Here is a 20,806-nt window from a genome sequence, read left to right on the forward strand (position 1 = left end):
TTAATTATGACTCTTAGATTTCAAAATCAAATCACTATTTTTCGAAGGCTTTCCTCCATTCAAATTATTATTCAGTGCTTCAACTCAACTTTCCGGATGAACGCTTTTATTAAAATTTACAGCGTGAAGAAAATCATTGAAAAGAAACATCTGTTGCAATTTTTTTCCTCGAATATAAAGAAATAAAATTAGGCTTTTGTTTTAAGGCTTTTCCTGTAATCAGGGTGTTTAAGTTGTTTACTTTTCGATTATTTTGCCGTAATCTGCAGCAAAATTTTGCTGTTTTTTTTTTTTTTTTTGTTCAAGCCTGATTGTTAAATACGCGTCACATGACATAACTTTCATTTTCGAGGAGGACCGTGCACGTCGTAAAGTAAATGAGTGATTTACATGCAGTTTATTTTTAGTTACCTAACCTTAGTTAAACCTTGCTTTACGCGCATTTATTTATTCCTTAACGCGTTAGAAACTAGTGTCAGTGTACTACAAAAGCATCAACTGGACTGCTCTTACATTTTTTAGGTAGCCCGTGCAACGCCGGGCACGCAGCTAGTAATTGTAAATAAATCTCCTGTGTTTTCCCAAGAACTGTGTCATCATTTAAAGAAAGTTTGGAGTTGCAGCGGACTTGTAACAATATGTTGGAATAAAATTGTCCATTTGTATATGTATCACGTTGCTTTTCTGTATGAAATGTACTGAACCTTTTGAACCCCTCCTCCACCCCCACACACAGATAACTTTGAATTGACGGGCCTGGGAGGGGCACCTTTCTAAATTTATACTTTCAACGATGTTTGAGGTGGGGGTAGTGTGTGATGACACACTTTTGAAAAGAAATAACACCAAAACAAAAGAACTAATTATATTCTTCGCTTTAATAATGACGAAGGAAGAATAATGGGGAAAATAATTTTAAAAACAAGAAAATTACAATAGTCTGTTTTAAGTCATCCAAATGTGATTTATTATAATTAAATAACAAAAAATTGGATATTTCATTTTTTTCCTTCCCCCCCCCCTTTTTTTTTTGTCCCCTACAAATGCCAGCAAATATAAAATATTAATCAGACAAAAATTTCAGATATGTTTTTCTAAATTTTCAAATGGCACGCACATACGTTCGAAAATGTAAAGCATCGGAGTCAGAAGACGATAGAACAATTTCAACACTTCCACACCACAACTGTTAAGTATTGCATCGAAACTGCATTTTGCGAAATGCGTAACGGAGCTATCACATCTGGAAAAAAAAATTTCAAATTAAAAAACCTAAAGGAAGAACTGACACACATCATTGCAAAAAAAAAAGAGTACAGTAGACCCCCGTTTTACGCGGGGGTTACGCTCCACGGAAATGCCGCGTAAATCGAAACCGCGTAAATTGATACCCAATACTAGTGTTAAAATAGATGTTTTGTTCCGCATATAACAAAATACTTCGTTCTAGTATTGTATAATAAGTTTAATGTGTACTTATATCGAATTTTATGCGCAACATGCATAAAGACGGTCGGTATTCTCGTTGGTTTTGGCCGCCTTTGTCACTCCTAAAATATCTTCCTGTGAGTTCTGAACTGTGTGAGTTTAATAACTTTACTTCTCGAAAGAGCATTGGAACCAATTGCTTCAAATGTCTCCAGAGGCTCAAGCTCGATTATGAGCACGCCAAAATGCAGTTTATTACATGTAATATGCAGTCTTTAGGAGTTTGGATTTTGAAAGAAGGGAAAATGTTATCTGTTTGTATTGCGCATCCGCGTAAAACCAAAACTCATCTGCGTAAAATAAAATAAAGGTGTCAAATCTTAAACCGCGTATAATCGAAACCGCGTGAAACGAGGGTCTACTGTACATTGCAAAGAAAAAAAAAACGTAAAGCATTGCAGTGGAAAATTTTCATGAATTTCTATCATTTCAAATGAAGACAAAAAAGTTTTTAAGCAATAAATTTGAAAAAATTGAAACTATTCTTGAAACATTGGGGTTGTTTCCGAAATTTTAAAAGTATTTTTTTCTGAAAGAGCATGCTAAAAAATATAGGATTTGACCATTTTTTTTAATTAATTTGACAAAGTTTAATGTTTTTAAAAAATTATTTTAATCGGTGCGCAGATTCAATTTTCTTTTTACGCCCTTGCGCATGTCATCACAAGTGATGAAACGCCATTCACTGATGCCATTAGCGCAAAATTTATTTCGCTTCTTTACTCACATGTTCCGGCAACAATATGGTCGATAGCAAGCGTAGAGCGCAATATTTAATTCGCTTCTGAATTATCATAACCTGTAAACGCGGTAGAGAGCAAGAGTAAACATTGAACGCGCCAAAGGTCATCACTTGTGACGTCATAAAGACCACACCTTGTGCTCCATGTTTTTTGTTTTTTTGCTTTTCAATCAATTTTAGCGATTAAAAGTTGTACTTTTGACTGAAGGAAACAACACCATTTAAAAAGATTTTTTTTTTCTGTTAATCGGAAAGAACATTATTAAAATTTAAATACAGTGAAACTTCCGAATAGCGGACAGTGAAGGGACTAGAAGTTTTGTCCGTTATTGGGAGGTGTCCGCTATTAGGAGGAACTACTTAATTTACCTTTTTCAAAATGGGCTGTTGTTCCCTTTGTAGAACACAATCGAAACAATTGCGAAAGGTTTACTACATTTTACGTCAAGTGTAATTAATCTGCTTTTTCTTAATAAAGGTATACTGACAGCACACACTTGTCTTAAAAAGCATTTAATCAATTACAGCAATCAGTTAAAACAGTTTGACATCTCTTTTTTGCATTACAAGCCTGTTTCTCAATATAAATATTTAAATCATTTACCTTAGCAGGTCCTCCAGTGTCCCCTTTGCTCAGGAAAAAGTTTTTCAATTCTTTAATGTATTTCAGTGCTTCCGAAAAGTCTCTAATTGTGCAAACACCATTTTCAATCACGAGAAGCTCATCTTCATCGTCGTCAGAAAGAACACATGGTTCAGTTGTGTTGTGAGAAATGAAATTTGAAACGTTCAAGTTATCTTCTTCAATTTGAACGTAGTTTTCAGCACTGACTTTTGAATCCAAATGAACCAGTAGCTCATTAACTTTTCCCTCTTCTGCTCCTCCTAATGCACTGTCAGGTATCATTTTACTCCTGAACGAAAACCCTGCCTTTTTAAAACATTTTGAAACGCTCCCAGGTTTCACTTTTTTGAGAGCTGACGTGATCCACGAAACAGCATCCAAAACTGTTACAGATTTTGCTAATTCTTCACTAGATTTACACGAAGAAATCTGTGAAAGAATGTGCCTGAGTAAAAGCTTTCTGTAACCTACTTTATAACTCCGAATAATACCCTGATCCAAGGGTTGGATACAGAGGTGGTGTTCGATGGCAACTTAACATTTTGCAATTTTAAGTCATCAGGCTGAGATGTGGCGTTATCCAGAAAGAGAATTATTTTTCTAGCTTTCTTCTTCATCCTTTTATTTTAGTTGCCATTTTAAAACTCAAATTATATTGTCACACACAAAAATCAACTAAGTCAACACGCCTTTAGGAAAGTTTGCAACTGAAAAGTTACGACTGCTGCATGAAAAGCAGGTTCGCTTGCTTCTCAATTCATCTCATGGCATGAATATCCCATTACCAACGGCGGCGATTCGGCGGAGCATCCCCCTCCCCCCCACACACTTTTTGCGGTTAATTAATTTATTTTATCTCGAGAATCACTATTGCATGATGGACAGTTGGCAATATGACCTTGAATATGGGCAAACCTTCTTCATATCAAAAAATTTAACAGCCCAACGAAACCACGGCGCCTTAAAGCCGACTCCTTCCGGCGCCGGTTTACTCAATTGCATCTCCCGAGAGCCCCAGTTAGAAAAAGCTCCCAGTTTCCTCTTTTTTATCTTAACTTTTGAATAGTTATTGTGTGCAAAATTCGTTAAAATCTTAAGAAAAACGTACGTTAATTGTTAGACTGACATCAGTTTTCACTTATCTGCTTCAATGCTCTCAAAACTAGCCGTAACAAAATTATAACTTTTTTTTCTTTTTCATTTTTTGCTGCCCGCAAAAAGTACCATGTCTGTTAGTTCTTTTTTTTTTTTCTGCTACAACTTTTAAGCCCCAATGTGCTGCCTCTGCTCATTACTACCCTTTTAATTCCAAGAAACAATGATAAGGAAATGACGGGGGGGGGGGGGGGGAATATCAGTTGTGGAGGATGAAAAGCTTTGTAAGGAAAGCAGTTACTAAGATATTCAGTGAAAAGGAAAAAAAAACGGAAGTGCTACGATCGCAAGGGAAATTTTTTGTGAAATAACTGTCTGTTATTCGGAATGTCCGTTATTCAGAGTGAAATACATGGAATGGCCTATATTGAGGGACTGGGACTTGCAAAAATGTCCGTTAATTAGAGGTGTCCGTTATTCAGGAGTGTCCGTTAAGGGAGGTTTCACTGTAGTTAAATCAGTTGAACGTTGCTCATGTTGAAAACATGAACTTTTTGGTAAGAAACTTTCAAAAGCTAAATTTGCTTGCAAATAAATGCCAAAAGTCGTGGATAAAAAATTTTATATGTTGTTGATTACAGCAATAAATAAATAAGTAAATAAATAAATAAAATGCTAATACTTACGAAGAGTCAATGAGCGTTCCATTTTCCTTACATTCTTCAGAAATTCTTTGCCAATGGTTGTTTATGCAAGGGATATTTTTGAAGAACTCTATTTTCAATAGATAAAAAAAATACATACATTTAAGTGCGTTGAAAAAAGTAACACAATGAAAAGAATTACTCATTGTCGCAGCCCAGTTTTTCAACCGAGTATTTGAATAAAATTTTTCTGGTGAGCATTTTTTTAAAAATTGTTTAGAAAACTTTGAGAAATATATTTTAATCCCGTTACAACGGATTTCAAGGAACAGCAAATTTTGTTCGTTGGGATGGAATTTAAGCAATTTAATGGCAATTAAAACAGAACAGGACATTTATTTCACTAAAAAAGGTACACTGTTAAAAATTTAGGAAACTTTTATGGTAAATATTGCTGAAAAATGGAGTGTTTGCAGTACAGAAGAAACCTACAGCAAGTTGTACCGACAAAAATAAACAATTGCAGTGCCAATGGACACACCACGTGACTTACAGTGCGAAGCAGATAACACCATACTTCCCTCACTCGATGTGTTCCAACTGGTACGACGATCAGCAAAAGCATTGGTTTCCTAGGAGCGAATCGCCGAGAGGGAAACTTGATTCTTCTGCGCATGCGCGCCCGAGCTAAATCGACGTCGTGAGTGGCCACGCCACAATCACTTGACTTTGGTTTCAGCGTCACGCCGAGTAGCGACGCCAAAGCTCCGTGATTTTGCTTCTTGGAAACCAGGGCTAAAGCTGCCTGCAACTACAAAGGTACCCAGTTCGAACCTGCTGCTCGCATTTTGCGTTTTTGAACTCTTGTATATTCTACAGTAAAATTTTACAGTAAAGTAGGATTTTACCGTTAAAGTTACCTGCAACATCGATGCCAGTAACTTTTACCGTAAAATTTCAGGATTTCTTTTTTACCAATGTATAGTTGTATTGGTGTTCGCTGTTGTCGGTATACATTGACAAATCAATGTTCGGCACACGTTTTCACTGAAAACGCACTCTAATTCTTAATATGTTTTTAAATAACTTTGTCGATGCACATTGTTTTGTCGGATACAATGAGTACATATATTTAGACTTTTCAATTCGCACAGACGCCACAAAAATAGCATAGGGGACAAAAACTTCGTTGAATTTACAAACGTACCTGATCTTACCAAATTTGGATATGGTGATTTCAAATAAGCAATCAATTTTGATCCGAAATCCACAGATTTTTTATTTTTTTTTAATGGCATTTTTAGATTAGCTTAGTTAAATTTAAGCTGAATATACGAGCTTATAAAATGCCCATATCCACAGGGATTATAAAATAACCGTAGACTCCACATGCTGCTATTGAAAAATAACCGCAACATCGCTGGCAACACCCAATTGTCAAGACATAACGGCAATAAACAAAATGCTTTTCTGCCGAAGAAAAAACCAAAAATTCAACATTATTTCTCCGGGGGGGAAGAAACCTTATACTCATGAATCAAATTATTCTCTTATAGCTTGGAACAGGCCCGGAGCTATGAATTTTGGGCCCCACTGCAACAAAATCTGTAAGGTTCCTCCCCAGAGACCAACAGTGTATATTTGCAACGTTAATACACTCCTGTTTGTGAAAATTGCAACAGAACGAAGGACTTACGCGAGTGAGCTGAAAATTGCAAGAAATGTAAAGTAGAGCATGATATACAAATGATTAGAACTGCAGACCGTTAGCGCATGCGTATGCTGAGCAGCGCCCTCTGAACGGCGGATCGAACCGAACATAAATAGACGGCTATACTGATTATCGGTGGTTATATCCTAGAGTAAACGTTAACTGAATCTTTACTATGCCTCTTCGAAGAAAGCGAAATTTGAGCAAATTTCGGAGTTTGAACGGGGCAGAATCGTCAGCCTTTGTGAAGAAGGATTGTCTTATCGTGCAGTAGCCGCTCGTGTGCAGCGTAACAGTAGCACAACATGCGTGTCTGGAAGCAGGGGTGGACTAGGGTCGGACGTCTCGGAAATCCGGAAGTGGATCCCGAAATGTGACGTCAGCTCGCGATGACAGACACCTGGTGCATATGGCTCTGACGGACCGCACAGCTTCTTCTATACGATTGCAGCACAGTGGTCAACAGCTATAGGTATATCATTGTGTGCTTCATCAATTCGGAGACGCAGCGTGGGCTACGCGCAAGGATTTCTTTATACAGGATTTCTCTCACGCAAAACCATCGCCGCCTGTGGCTACAATGGGCCAATGTACATAGGAGCTGACGTGCTGATTGGCAGCAGGTCGCCTTTTCTGACGAATCCCGCTTCAATTTGTGGCACCATGATGACCGAATTCGTGTCAGGCGCTATGCCGGTGAACGGCACATTGTGGAGTACATTATCGAACGCCACAGTGGACGAACACCTGGAGTTATGGTCTGGGGTGCCATAGCATATCATATGAACAATATGATATGCTATGGCACCCCAGCATATCATATTGTCCACCATGTTGTGCATATGAACAATATGGAATACTCTTCCGCAGGCAGATATTCAAACTTGATTTCACTCCATGCCGAGTCGAGTAGCAGCTCTTATTGCGGCGTGTGGTGGCAACACAAAATACTAATTTCTATCTCTTTTTATTGTTTGTTTGGTTTGAAAAGGTTTTCATTTATTTGTACCATTACCACTCAACTGTGTATTAAATTTCATTCAACTATGATACTTCCTTCATGGTGTTGCAATTTTCACAAACAGGAGTGTAACTCTTAGTGCTAGTTTTCCTTCAATTTCTTGGGCGTTAAGCTCCTTAAGGACGTAGGGCCACCTGCACTGCGGGTACGCACATCCGGGCCTGTCCTGGAAAGGGTCAAATCCCGTACTAGGATATTAAATTGTGTTTGAATGCAGTGTTATAGGGTTACTCTTTATCCGAAATGGGCAATCTTCAGATGTTAAACATTTCTTCATTTTTAATTACTTTTTCAATGTGATCACGTTCACTTGAGGAAAAACATCAAAATTACTAGAATTGGATGTTGCTCAGAGTGTGGGAAATCGGTCAAAAAGTAGATTCAATACTAGGATAGGTAATGCAATGAAAATTTTTCGTGTGACACTTCACGTTTATACGTCCCTTATAATCCACGTTTACCCGCCAAACGAAACCACTGGAATTTCAAAAGGTTTACTTTTTCGTTCGAATGAAGCTTGACATTATTTGCGGACAACCCCCCAAGATTTGTTTAAAAGTTTCATACAATGAAGGGAACCTAATTCCCAATGTCATTTAAACAGTCATAAAGTCAATTTGGCGAGATAACTGAAAGTATACAACCTCAAAATTGCAAATAATCATATTCATTATGTTTTTTTTTCGTAAAATGCTTTTTGCATCTTCGCTCTTTAGTATACAATGCTCTTTTTCTTCACCGTCATACAACTTATATGAAAAACGAGAGAGAAACAAAGAAGATGGAAAGGAATACAACCACAGAAGATAATCTCTTGCAGAAGTTCTACAACATAGAACGCACTTTTGTAGAAGCACTGTAAAAGATAACTCTTATTTGTAGAAATACTGCAAGAGAGAGCACTCTTTCTTGTAAAAGTACTGCAAGAGAGATACAGATCTCTTGTAGAAGTACTGCAAGAGGGAGCGCTCTCACGTAGAAATACTGCAACGGAGAACGCTCTCATGTAGAAGTACTGCAAGAGAAAGAGGTAGAGAGAGTTCTTTTGCAGAAGTACTGCAAGAGGGAACGCTCTGATGTAGAAGTACTGCAAGAGAGAGAGAGAGAGAGAGCTCTCTTGTAGAAGTACTGCAAGAGAGAGCGCACTCGTGCAGAAGTACTGCAAGGGAAAGCGCTCTCATTAGAAGTACTGCAAGAGAGAGAGAGAGCTCTCTAATAGAAGTACTGCAAGAGGGAGCGCTCTCATGTAGAAGTACTGCAATGTAAGGTGCTCTCATGTAGAAGTACTGCAAGAGGAGAGTGCTTTACCGCAGAAGAACTTGTTTTCAGGACCAAAGCGATAGAAATCACTTGGTGTGAGTTTGGGACTGTAAGAAGAGTGATCCAATGCCTCCCCACCTCAAAAAAAAAAAAAAAAAAACTTATCACACTGCTTATTTCAATGCTGAACCACGTTTCCGTCAACGCAGAAATGACATTTCGTCCTTTTAGCGAACACCCAGCTCCATCCACCAGCACCGTTTGGAAGCTCTGATCACTTCTGAGAGCTCTTCGTTACTTTCAGTGTTAAATTTTTATTTATACAGACAGGGAAGGATACAAGGGAGGGGCGATGAGGGCGATCGCCCCTCCTTCAAGGGTAATTTTTCGAAAATTAAGTTTACAAAACGCAGATTTAGACGAGTTTCATCGATGTTGGGAGAAGAGAGGTTTGGGTTTGGGACAATCCCGGAACTGTTTCGGAATTAAAGTCCCAAATCTTTGTGATCACTATTTTAAAATCAGTATACACAGAAAAAAGAAAGTAATAAAAATCAATCGCCCCTCTCTTGAAAAATTTCTAGATCCGTCCTTGCATACAGAGAATCTGCACACTCGTCAGAGCTCTTGTCACCTTATTTTTTGAAACCCTCTCGTATATATGGATAACTAATTTGTCTCTGAACCTTTTGTCCTGATCTGAATTTTTGAACGTACTTTTCCATTGCATAGATTCTGTGACTGTTTATGTTGGAATTTAACGAAACTGTAGAAATCGTTGTGATTAAAATTAACTAAAACTTGAGATCTAACATACTGAGCGCAAGAAATGGTTTTCCTTATAACTACATAATGTTTTCCTTTTTATTCAGGAGCTAGTGGTACCCGCACGGCTTTGCCCGTAGTAGAAAAATTAAAAGGTCATTTGGTTTGCCTGTATATTTTCAAATAATGGATGATGAATTGCTCGCTAATTTGCTATGTTCATTTGCTCGCCAATGTTACGGTTCCACGTTATGATAATTTCGTAATTTTCTCTTCCACGTTATGATAATTTGCTGGGTAAAATTTTCTTAAAATTGGAATAGAAAAAGAACAAAATCGAATTTTCGAAAAATCGCTTCGAGGTGCACACCCCCATGCTACAGACTAATTTTGTGTCAAATTTCGTGAAAATCGGCCAAACAGTTTAGGCGTTGTGCGCGTCACAGAGATCCAGACATCCAGAGATGCCGATATCCAGACAAAGAGACTTTGAGCTGTATTATTAGTAAAGATTATCTTTTGCTTTGCAATGAATTCGACTTTTAACCGATGAAAAAGAAAAAAAAAAGTAACACAATTGTAGAGAGTTCAAAACAAGTGATAACTATAATGTCAATGTCATAAAATCGATACTGTTATACCAAAATCTTGGGCAATTATATAAAGTCATCAAATCTCTAAAACACTATTACTTTTAAAAGATTTGTAATAATTTGCCTATCTTCATATTAGTAGAATTTTTCTCACTCACTTTTACTATTGGAAGAGTAATATTTCATTGCTTACCATTTTGATTCGGTTTCGATGAATCACAAATATTTCCATAGAGTGATTGAATCTGAAGCATGCCAGGGAGGTAATCAGCTGTCATCGATTCTGGACACCTGCTAGCGAATTCTATTTCGCATTCCAGTTCTTGTAGCACTTCGCTAAATATCGGGAGGAAAAAAGAAACTGAGAGGTAAAACGATGATGTCATTGAATTTGGTAAAAGAAACAAAGGAAATTATCAAGACATCAAAAAACATACAGTACAAAGTATGAAATACAGAAACCAACTCAAATTTTTGGGAAGGCGGAAAGACTCAATTTTCCGAATAGAACACGAATGTTTACCGAAGGATGATAATTTTGCAGAATGGAACCCCAAATTTCGCCGAATGTAATTTTGATTAACTACAAATTTTGTCGAATTATGACATTTTTTCCGAATTTTTAGACAAAATTTGCAGAATAAAGACATTTTTTGAAGGTCACGGTGACCTCCCGTGTCCTCCCATCGGGACGCTCCTGTCCTGAACTTAGAGCAGGAATTAAAATGGAGAGAGCAAGTCCAATCATTGGCGACCCCAATACCTCAAGTCACGTGACTCAATAGCGATGAATAGTTGGCACGTTTTGCGTGAAGCAAGCAAAAGAAACCCGATTTCTTCCAATGCTTTGCTTTAAAATCTATCACGTGACTTGTGGTCTTGGTTTCATGAATGAAAGTCTCCACTCCCTCCATTTCATATCTGCTCAATGGTCCTGAAGCCTCCAAACTGCAACAATTTCGAACTTAAAACTTTTCGCTCAGCCACTTAGGCCACGGATTATTTTCGCAAGAAGCACGCTTGCAACGATTACAAGTGAAGTCAGATGCTTTAATAGAAATATAAACGACAAAAAAAAAAAAAAAAAAACCCCTCAACAAAAAGAATTTTCGCCAACAAATATTTGAAGTTGAGGTACTACAATTTCCGAGGGTACTAGATACACCGAATATGTTCGTTCAGTGGCGCAGCCAGAAGTGTTTTCTAAGAGGGTTTTCAAAATCAAAAATTGCTGCTTTCTTTCGCATTCATTTATAAGTTAAAAATATTCAACACATTTAATCAAAGAGCTTCCAAGGATTAGTAATTATTCATTTATAACACTCGATTAAAAATAATTAGTAATCGTATTGGTATCATAATGACTTTAAAGCGGAGAAAATCGGAAAAAGCACAGTATATTTATCGTTATTCGTTAACATTACTTTAATCTTATTCATTTCTTGTGTTTTTTTTTTTAGCGAGATCATTTAAAAGGCATCAATGTCTTTATAAATGTCAATTGTTAACTAATAACGATTTCGATCTTTCGATGAGAATTGGGAAGAAGACTCGGAAAATCCGGTGTGTGGTAGGTTTATTTTCTTTAGGTTTCCCAAAAAAGGATTTGTGCAGTGCTGGAAGCGCAGAGTTTCCCTCTCCATAATACACTGTTGCGCTTTATTGAGAACATTTTAGCTCTCTTAAAACCGTAGGGGTGTTCATTAAGAAACATTACTTGTATTATGTTTAGGAATTGGAAACTAATTTGTGACTGCTTCCGGATAATTGAAAGCAATAAAATATTCTGTGGCAACCTATCTCGCATGGTAATGTTTAAATACTGTCTCCCCCCCCCCCCCTTTATTTGTACGAGGGAAATGAATGTTTTAAAATTCTAGGAGGGGTCGCAACCCCAAAACCTCTCTGGTGACTGCGTCACTGCGTCCGTTATTTTTCTCTGCTTCCATAGTTTGGATTTTTCGGCAATAACTTCTTCTTACTGACCTTACTCTATAACTAAGTTCCGTTGTTTAAGTCCTGTGATAATATCTAACGAACCAAGGAGTGTATCTTAATGTCGTCTTTTTTTCATTATTTTCATTTTCACTGTCCCTGATTGTATCTGATACGTCTTGGTTCAGCATCATTTCACTGTGTTAGCATCAGTTAGTTTTTCAACGATTGGGGCGGCATGCTTATTAACATTCATCATCTCTTTAATGCCTTCATTGCACATATTCAGTTTAATTGGTTGAATTTTTAGTATAAACAAACAGTGATTTCCTTCCCCATGAGGTTAGAACCCAAATTTGTAAAAACTTAGCTTTTGTGGTAGTTAATTTTAAGTAAAATCATTTAAAGATACTTTGAACCAAGTGGTCTAAATGTACGGTTATAATGGTAGTTTTCCACATTTTGTTTTATAAAGTAGGGTAACGGCACCAGTAACAGACATGCTTAATACATCGCTCTCAGGTTAACAGCATTTTCTGAGCCTATTAATAAATTTAGACTTTTAAAACTATTTTTCTAATATACAACTACATCTCATCTAACGTTTGGCTGCTTCTGGATCCTATGAATTTGTGAATTCTATTTCTTTTTGCTCGACTTCGAAAAAAGGTCCGACCCCCCCCCTCCCCCCAGTAACAGACACCGAAAATTTTGATGATAACCAGTAACAGGTGTGATCGGGAAAGGATGAGTAATGGACAGAATTCCCCTTTTCTCTTCATAATGTGCAAAGAATTTTTATTTTTAGATCGAAAACCTCATTAAAATCAAATGAACATGAAACACCGGCAGACTTCAAGGTGGCTGTTCAGAACCTTCCACCACTGCCTTGTAAATATCAACTGACTCATAAAATTCACTCTGATAACACTAGATGGTATCACCGTATTCATGAGCCACAACAACATTAGTTTTACCCGCCTGAAACTCTTATTATTCAAATCCAAACTTACGACTGTCTGTTACTGGACCCTTGTCTGTTACTGGTGCCGTTACCCTAAGTTGGTAACCCTGTAATACAACGTTCCAAGGCCCCCGTTCCCCATACCTAGTGCTGCAAATAATTTAACTGGTTGGATGATGTCCTCAAGGTAGCTCTGTCTTGTTTACCCAACCACCAGGACCAAGAGCCAAGCAACCTCTGATCCAGCATCCCAAGAGGTATATATTTGGAGTGGGAACTAGAAAGGATTTTGACCACGTCAGCTTTAAGCAGCTCATTGCATAATACAACAGTTACAAAGTTACTGCTTGGAAGATATTCTTGAATGTTGCTTTAAAGCTGTTGAAACAACGAGTTCTACATCGTAATATTCTGTACGATATTATAAAGTACAGAGATCTTGTATCACTATGAAATAAAAATGGTGACTTATTATCATTCCGAAATTTTACTTTTTATGGATCAAAATGGCACTAATTTTATTAAAATTGTTTATTTCACAGCACATTTTTTCTCATGATTAACAGTTACTTTTAGTGACAGCAGAACTTTAAGTTAATTCTAAGTTCCCTTTAAAATTTTAATAATGTATGATCATTTCTTTATTTCGAATAACTTTATAATACTTTAGAAGTTCGTTTTTTTCAGTTGGCAAATGTCAACAGATGCAATAGCATCATAAAAACGTGAGTGGTGCAGTTTAAAAATTAATTGTGGATTAAAATAATCCAGGATGCTGCAGTTATATTACTTTTATTTGTGCAATACTTACAGACAGAAGGAACTAAGCTCAGCTGAATTCTCTGGCCAGGTCATCCTGTGGAACCATAACGTCTCTGCATTTTTAGAGCATACATTCAAAATTTCATGATCATCGCACGTAGGCTTTGCCAAAGTACAAAGGAAAACTGAAAGCAAAAAAAAAAAAAAAAAAACTTTGCGTAAATGAGTTATAAAAAATTGCACTTCTGATCTTACTTGAAAGAACATGAGAATCTTGCACAAAGAGTTTGTTTGATTTTTATAACTATTTAATGCGTTTTAGTAGCAAACAAATATATCCACCAAAAATATAATGTGATTTTTTGTAAGTTTTTTAGGAGAAAATATAGTGCATATTTTTTAGTACATCTTTTGGTGACTTTTTTGTATATATTGTATAGTCCGGCTCTAGTCAGCACTTATTACGCTAAGATGGTTAATGTTATGCAAATAAAAATATGCGTTATAGAATTATTAGATGGGGGACGTTGAAGACACATTGATGATTATCATAAATTCCAGGGCTGCGGAGAAGGAGGGAAAATGACCGACCCCCGACTCCTGGAGATTTAACACCTCCAACTCTTACCCTTTTATCCAAAAATCAGTCCGACTCTGACTCTGCAGCCTTGGTCGAGCTGCAGGGTCGGAAGAAAAATGGCCGACTCTGATTCCTGAAATTTTCAAGATTCGACACTTTTATCTGAAAATCAGTCCTACCCTGCGACTCCGACTCCGCAGATCTGATAAATTCCAGGGCTACGGAGTCGTAGATAATATGACCAACTCCGGCTCCAAGAATTTTAGAGCCTTTGACTCCGATTCCTTTTCCCCTCAAGCACAGGCTGAGTTGCAGATTTTGAGGGGACATGACAGACTTGAAATTTTAAATTTTCGACCCCCGACTCCTTTACTACAAAAGCAGTCCGATTCCGGCTCTGTACTCCTAATAAATTAATCTCACGATTATCGTTCTGGATGAAATCACTATTTCGTTTAGTCTGTCGTCTTATGAGATAATTCTCAGTCACGGATGTTCCCATTAGGCTTATACTCCATATACGCCGTATACTCTCAAACATTTTTTTACGCATATAATGTATATGATCGCATACGCACATATTGTGCATAATGGATTATTGGGAGAGACCCTCGAAAAAATTGATAGGAACATTGCTGCTCTCAGCTATAAAACGAAAACTTTTCAAGGAAATCTGAGAGATAGACTATTTTACCTCAAAATTCTTGAACTTAAAGGGAACTTTTACTAATTTAGTTCATTAAAAGATGTATCATACCTCCGCAAGCAAAAAAAGCTACAAAAAGCATCTTATACGTAGACACATCCAACATCCTGTGACGTAAAACAGATGAATATAAGCTCAATAAATGTACATTTATATGAAAAGTTTTCTCCTATCTGTATCTCTTCCAAGCATTATGCAAAGAATACCTTCTTTGAGTGAGATAGGAAGCATTAAATAAATTCAAGATACAGATAAATTTGATGATGTGAACTATGATTATAGGAGTAAAAATGTATCTTTCAATGAAGAGATTTATGACTATTTTACCCAAGGATGTTGCAGAAAATAATAAGTCATAAATTTGGAAATGTCCCAAAATGACATTCAGTTGATTAAGTAATCTAGCAGAAAGATACAGATACCAATATTTGTTTCACGATAGCACATCAAAAATTTATCTTTTTCTCTCATAAAAGGAAAACTCACTTTCTTCGCTTATGCATTGTTTTACCGATTGCAAAAAAAAAAAAAAAATAATAATAATAATAATAATAATTTGAATTCTGAAATTTTGAATTCAAATTATGTTTTTTGCAATCACGAACTGAGACAGGATCCTACTCATTGGAGTTATTGTTTCAAGAAACGGCTCCTGTCCCCCCCAAGTCTGCCTCTCCTCCTGGGCGGTTACTTGTGCATAGTTGTGTGTGTGCGTAGACCTGTGTGTATGCACGTCGGCGTGTGTGAGTGTATGTGTGTGTGTATGTGTGTGAAGTCGTGTGTGTGTATGTGTGTGAACGTGCGTGTGTGTAGGACATGGACGCCTCCGACCAGGAGAAGCGGATAGCTCAAAACCGGAGCAGCCGCGCCGCCAGCAGAGGACGGTGGGCGGTGGTGCTGCAAAGGCTTCTGGTGCAAGTTGAAAAAGACACGGACACCAAAAACGGTCAAATGAGAACAATAAGCAATAGTGATTGCTCAATATATATATATATATATATATATATATATATATATATAGTTTAAATATTAGTTAAAACTTATATATATATACATAAGTTTTTATTTTTTCAGGACTGTCTAAGATGGAGGGGCATGGCGCACACTGCATCATTGAAATTTTAGAGTTTAAAGAGCATTGATGTTTTTTTTTCTAATCTTGATTTTAGGCAATTTGTGTTCTTCACAGGAGCTCTGCAGCATTTGAAGGGGGCACTACATCGCCCTTGGTTCTATGGGTCATATTTTCTTTAAATTTCCCTGTAGGTGATGCTGCTCAGTTTTTTTATTTGTTCCTAATTGAACAAAAAGTTGTTCAAATCAAAAAATGAAACATGAAAATGAGGTGCCCTCGATTTTTGTTCGCCTGAGACAAAATCCCCCCCCCCCCTGCTCCGCCTGTTTTTACATTTAATCTTACCTTTTGAGATAGTTATGGATTTCGTGTCGGCGAAACGACGGGAACGAGGGAAAAAAGAGATTTTGCATCCTCAAACGGCCCGATATATTTTCTCGTATTTTAAGTCATGTGTGTCTTTCATTTATTTTTTCCCCTTTCTTTAAACGGTTAAAAATATCGTATTTTCAGACAGACACGTAAATGCTATTACGAAAGATTTAACTATATGGGTCATTCCGGTGAACATGGTACATTTCAGTTTTCAAAATTATATCTAATCCAACAAAAATTAATGTCAAATAATGGCAAAAGGGTTTAATTTATCTGAACTATAAAAATTAATTAGCTCAACTTGGTATTAATATCCAGTTTTCTCAGTTCTTTCATCAGAAATGAAAGATTTTGTCCACTCTGTTACACATTTAAAAACAATAACAAATTCAAAATTTTCAATTATTTTTTGAATTTTTTTGTTTAATATAAACAAATGGAACATATCTTTCATACAAATGCTTAAAATGTCATTGTAAAAGGCACATTTAAGTTTTATTGCTAATTTTCTTACTCAAAAATACAAAATTTTAAAAAATCATTTGCAAAAGTTAGATTATTATATGAAACAAACTTGAAAAAAGATTGAAGTTGAATTTTTCTATTTAGTAATTGTGTAGTTCTATGCAAATTACCCATTAAATTAAATATTTAAAAAAATTACAATCAAATCAGTTAAAATATTCCTGTAACAGAATGGACATACCTGTAACAGAGTGGACACTTTTATTGAATATAGAAGTAATCTCTATGTTTAAGCAGAGGAAATAGATAGACAATGTTTCATTTTTTAAAATTTTGTATTTAATTCAATTTTTCTATAAATATGTTAAGCTAAGCTTTTTGAAAAACATCAATAGCATATGGGACTTGTTAACTTTTTCCATAAAATTGTCCACTCTGTTACACAAGAAGTGGAACAGAGTGGACAAATTAGTAGTTAAAATTTTTTTCTAAACCTAAACAAAAGTAACAGTTAAAATAGTAATACAAAAGCAAAGAGTGACTCTAAAATTACTACTTTATATGTAATTTAGATTTTTTTTTTAAATTTTAATTAGTAAAATTAATGTAACATAGTGGACATTTTGTTACTCAAGTTTATTATCAGAGACAAAGAGTGAATCTTACCTTGCTTGTTGACTGTTGAATTCACTAAGGTTAGCTCAACATGGAGTTTTTACCATCTGGTCATCTCAAAAATATTGCTAGTTTTTTTGTAACAATATTTTTTTATTCTTTAATGACTGTAACACAGTGGACATTTCAAAATTTGTAAACTGTAGGGACAATTGTAAATTCCTTGCATTCTAATTAAAAAAATATTTTTCTAAACAAAATTTATTGTTTAAATTGTTACAATAAAGGTGTTGCAATATAATTGGAAATGTTTTTCTTTATTGCATCTAAGCAATTACTTAAATCACTTTTTAACTGTCACTGTTTTGAAGCTGGGACATCAAGATTTTGCCTTTTTGACTAACATAATTTAAAAAAAAATCCTATATCAAAATATGAAAAACAAAAAATACCCCATGATACGAAATTGCATGAAGAATAAAGAAAAAAAATATGATTAATTCATATTAACTATCAAATTTTCTGTAAAAAATCCAAAAGTGCCGGACATGAAATGTATCATTTTCGTCGGAATGATCCATATGCATCTTTAATTGCCTTCTTTTTTTGGTATTACGGAGGCGTTGAAAAGAAATCGGTGGCAGTGCCAGGTTTTGAAACAGATAAATATTTCACTTTCTCTGAAAAATTGCTACAGTATACTAAGCTTAAAAAACATTGGACTGTTTAGTGAAACCAAATAGAATAAAAATCAGTACTGAGGCAAGTTACTAACGATTTGTTTTTGTATTTTAATTATATTTGACTATCAAACCATTAAATATTTTCATATAAATATCCTTCTAATAACAAATATATTTAATCATTCAATCATTTCATTTTTCATTTTCGGAAAAATAGTGCTGGCGAAATGGAAGAGTAGCCCATTACACTTTTCCCTCTTTTTTCGAATTTCTCTGTGAAAGGGGAAAGAAAATGTTAGTGTCGGCAATACGGGGGGTAAACCGGGTAAACCGTCCTCGCTGAGGTTTTTCCAACTGAAAAAAAGTTAATGCTATTCCCTCACATGTTATTAGGAGAGACAAACAGAGCTATAGACAGGCAGACAGATATACCTTTCCCCCCATCTCAAAACCTTAATTTCCAATTTTTAACTGTTCAGTATTTATTTATTTATTTTCGACTTTTTGTTTGGGAATTGAGTCTCCATGAGCACCCATACAAGTAAAGTCCAGATTTCATAATATGAATGTAAAATTTCCTAATTGTTTCCTAATTTCTATTATATTAGCAGGCTTTATTAAGAAAAGTGGTAGAAAAAAATAGCTATGAATAAATAACGAATAAATACCTTTGTGCTTGAAAATTAAATGAATCAATTGTCCAACGTTTTGATGCAAAAATTGCAAATTACTGGTGTTACAAGTGTTTCGGTGTTACAAGGAACAACTTTTTCAGTGCAAAGTAGCGTGAGTTTTTAGATGAAAAGTCATTCGAGGAAAGCAACACGGTGGAACAAGAGACAGTATAAATATCAAAAAATGGAAATTAGCAAAACAAACAAGACAAAATGACCCTAGAGCCGAAATTTATTATATAATACCACTCCAGGGTCATTTTGTCTTATTTGTTTTGTTAATTTCTATTTTTATTTTGGTATTTATACTGTCTCCTGTTCCACCGTGTTACTTTCCTCGAATGACTTTTCACCCAAAAGCTCACACTTCTTTGCATTGAAAATAAGGTTCCTTGTAACACCGAAAAACGTGTCTGCAGTAATTTGCAATTTTTGTGCATCGAAACGTTGTATAACTGATTCATTTAATTATGAAGAAATAGTTACAATTCTCAATACGTTTTAACGGAGAAAATTCTTCCGGCACGGTTATTAAACTAAATCTTTTTACTCTCGTGAGCTTTGGAAACATTTATGTAGAGTCATACATAAAATCAATGCACATTTGCTCTACTCGCATACTGTAACATAAACCACTAAATATTATTTTGCGTCATGAAAGCGGAAAGATATTTTTCATCGTGTTACCTTTGAGTAATATCATTAAACAATCTTCATAAATCAGAAGCCGGTTGAATTACTTGCGAAGAAATTATTTTGATACATGAGAGCATAGGACCGTAATGTAATAAATTCGTGTAGTAGTGAGCAGAAAGCTGTAATTTTTAGTAGCGAAACAAACTCCTGAGTAAAATGTTACATTTTCCCATTCACATAAATTTCTCAACAGATTGCAAGATTCTAATTTGGAAGGAAAAGAAAAGAAGTTCATCCAGGCCTAAATGAGCCTACTCTATTTAGCATGGTTTTACATTTTAATGGTCGCAAGCAAATGAAATCAATGAATAAACAAACATTAAAAATAATGTCTGAGTTTAAAAAAAAAATAAAACACAAATTGAACGGTTAATCAATTTTATGATAAGCAATTATTAGCTTTCTTTTGCTTTTCAATGTGAAAACTCTCCTACTGTACAATATTTGTCTTGTTTTTCCGGGTTTCGCTAATGTTTGGGATAAATTTCTTTTATTTTATTATCAATCTGAATGAAAATATACTACTTCATTGTCTCTTTATAGTAAATATAGCAGTATCCGCACAGCGATGCCCGTGCTAAAAATTAATGGAAGACCGTTGAATAAAAAAAATTGACGCCCCCTCCCCCTCTGATGTGAACTGATCATTTTTCTTTATATAAAATGCGTACACACCTTTTCAAAAAAAAAAAAAAAACTGTTAAAGTTTCTTTGAAATTTAAAACTTTTCGTCAAATTATTAAATTAGATTTACAATTGCTTTAAAACTCTATTTATCAAATAATATCTTTTAAATGCAAAAGTAATACCGCAACTTTATTGTTTATCGTCAAACTCGCCCAGCAACCACGCTATCATAATCCATCTGTCTAACGAAAAAAAAAAAACATTCCGTGGAACATTCAAAAATCATCGTTAGAAAAAAAGAAGAAAATGTCGTACATTTCACTCGGATAAAAACAAATCAAAAGTTTCTTTTCCTTGAAAACAAATCGCCAAAACAATAAATTACATTTATGGTTGCTTAATAATCCTAGACTGAACAGCTCAGCGCCTACCGCGCCAAGCGACCACGCTACCGGAACCCAGCCCCTCTGCGAGTGAAGCAGATGTTTTTTCTTTGGCAATAATAAATGTTTCGACAAACAAACAAAAACGTATAAAATCACATTAACAGTAGCTTTCAAATCTTTATATATTAAGAGCTGCAAGTGACATATTAGACCGGGATCCCTCGCCCTTTTTCGTTATTCATTACTAACAAGCTAATTTTCCGTTAGTAGCTTCATTTTGTCGAGACGCCCAACATTAGCCAGTACAAAAATTTTGTAA

The 20,806-nt window shown here is 35.5% G+C and overlaps 1 protein-coding gene across 2 annotated transcripts; it reads right to left on the reverse strand.

Annotated features, from left to right (window-relative positions):
• Positions 1–889: 889 nt before the first annotated feature.
• On the reverse strand, positions 890–15,067 carry LOC129217243 (uncharacterized). Of its 2 annotated transcripts, none has more exons than XR_008580202.1 (5): positions 14,880–14,968; positions 13,655–13,790; positions 10,138–10,280; positions 4,637–4,724; positions 890–1,243 (listed from the first exon to the last, which is right to left on the reverse strand). XR_008580202.1 is itself a non-coding variant. In XM_054851517.1 (5 exons), exons 1-5 carry the CDS (start codon positions 14,995–14,997, stop codon positions 1,081–1,083), a joined length of 585 nt encoding a protein of 194 aa, XP_054707492.1. In that variant the 5' UTR covers positions 14,998–15,067; the 3' UTR covers positions 892–1,080. The 2 variants fall into 2 exon arrangements, 1 of the variants encoding a protein (XP_054707492.1); XM_054851517.1 differs by having other exon boundaries at positions 892–1,243; positions 14,943–15,067.
• Positions 15,068–20,806: the final 5,739 nt, after the last annotated feature.

The sequence above is a fragment of the Uloborus diversus genome, chromosome 2 (genome assembly GCF_026930045.1).
Source record: "Uloborus diversus isolate 005 chromosome 2, Udiv.v.3.1, whole genome shotgun sequence".
Classification (NCBI taxonomy): Eukaryota; Metazoa; Arthropoda; class Arachnida; order Araneae; family Uloboridae; genus Uloborus; species Uloborus diversus.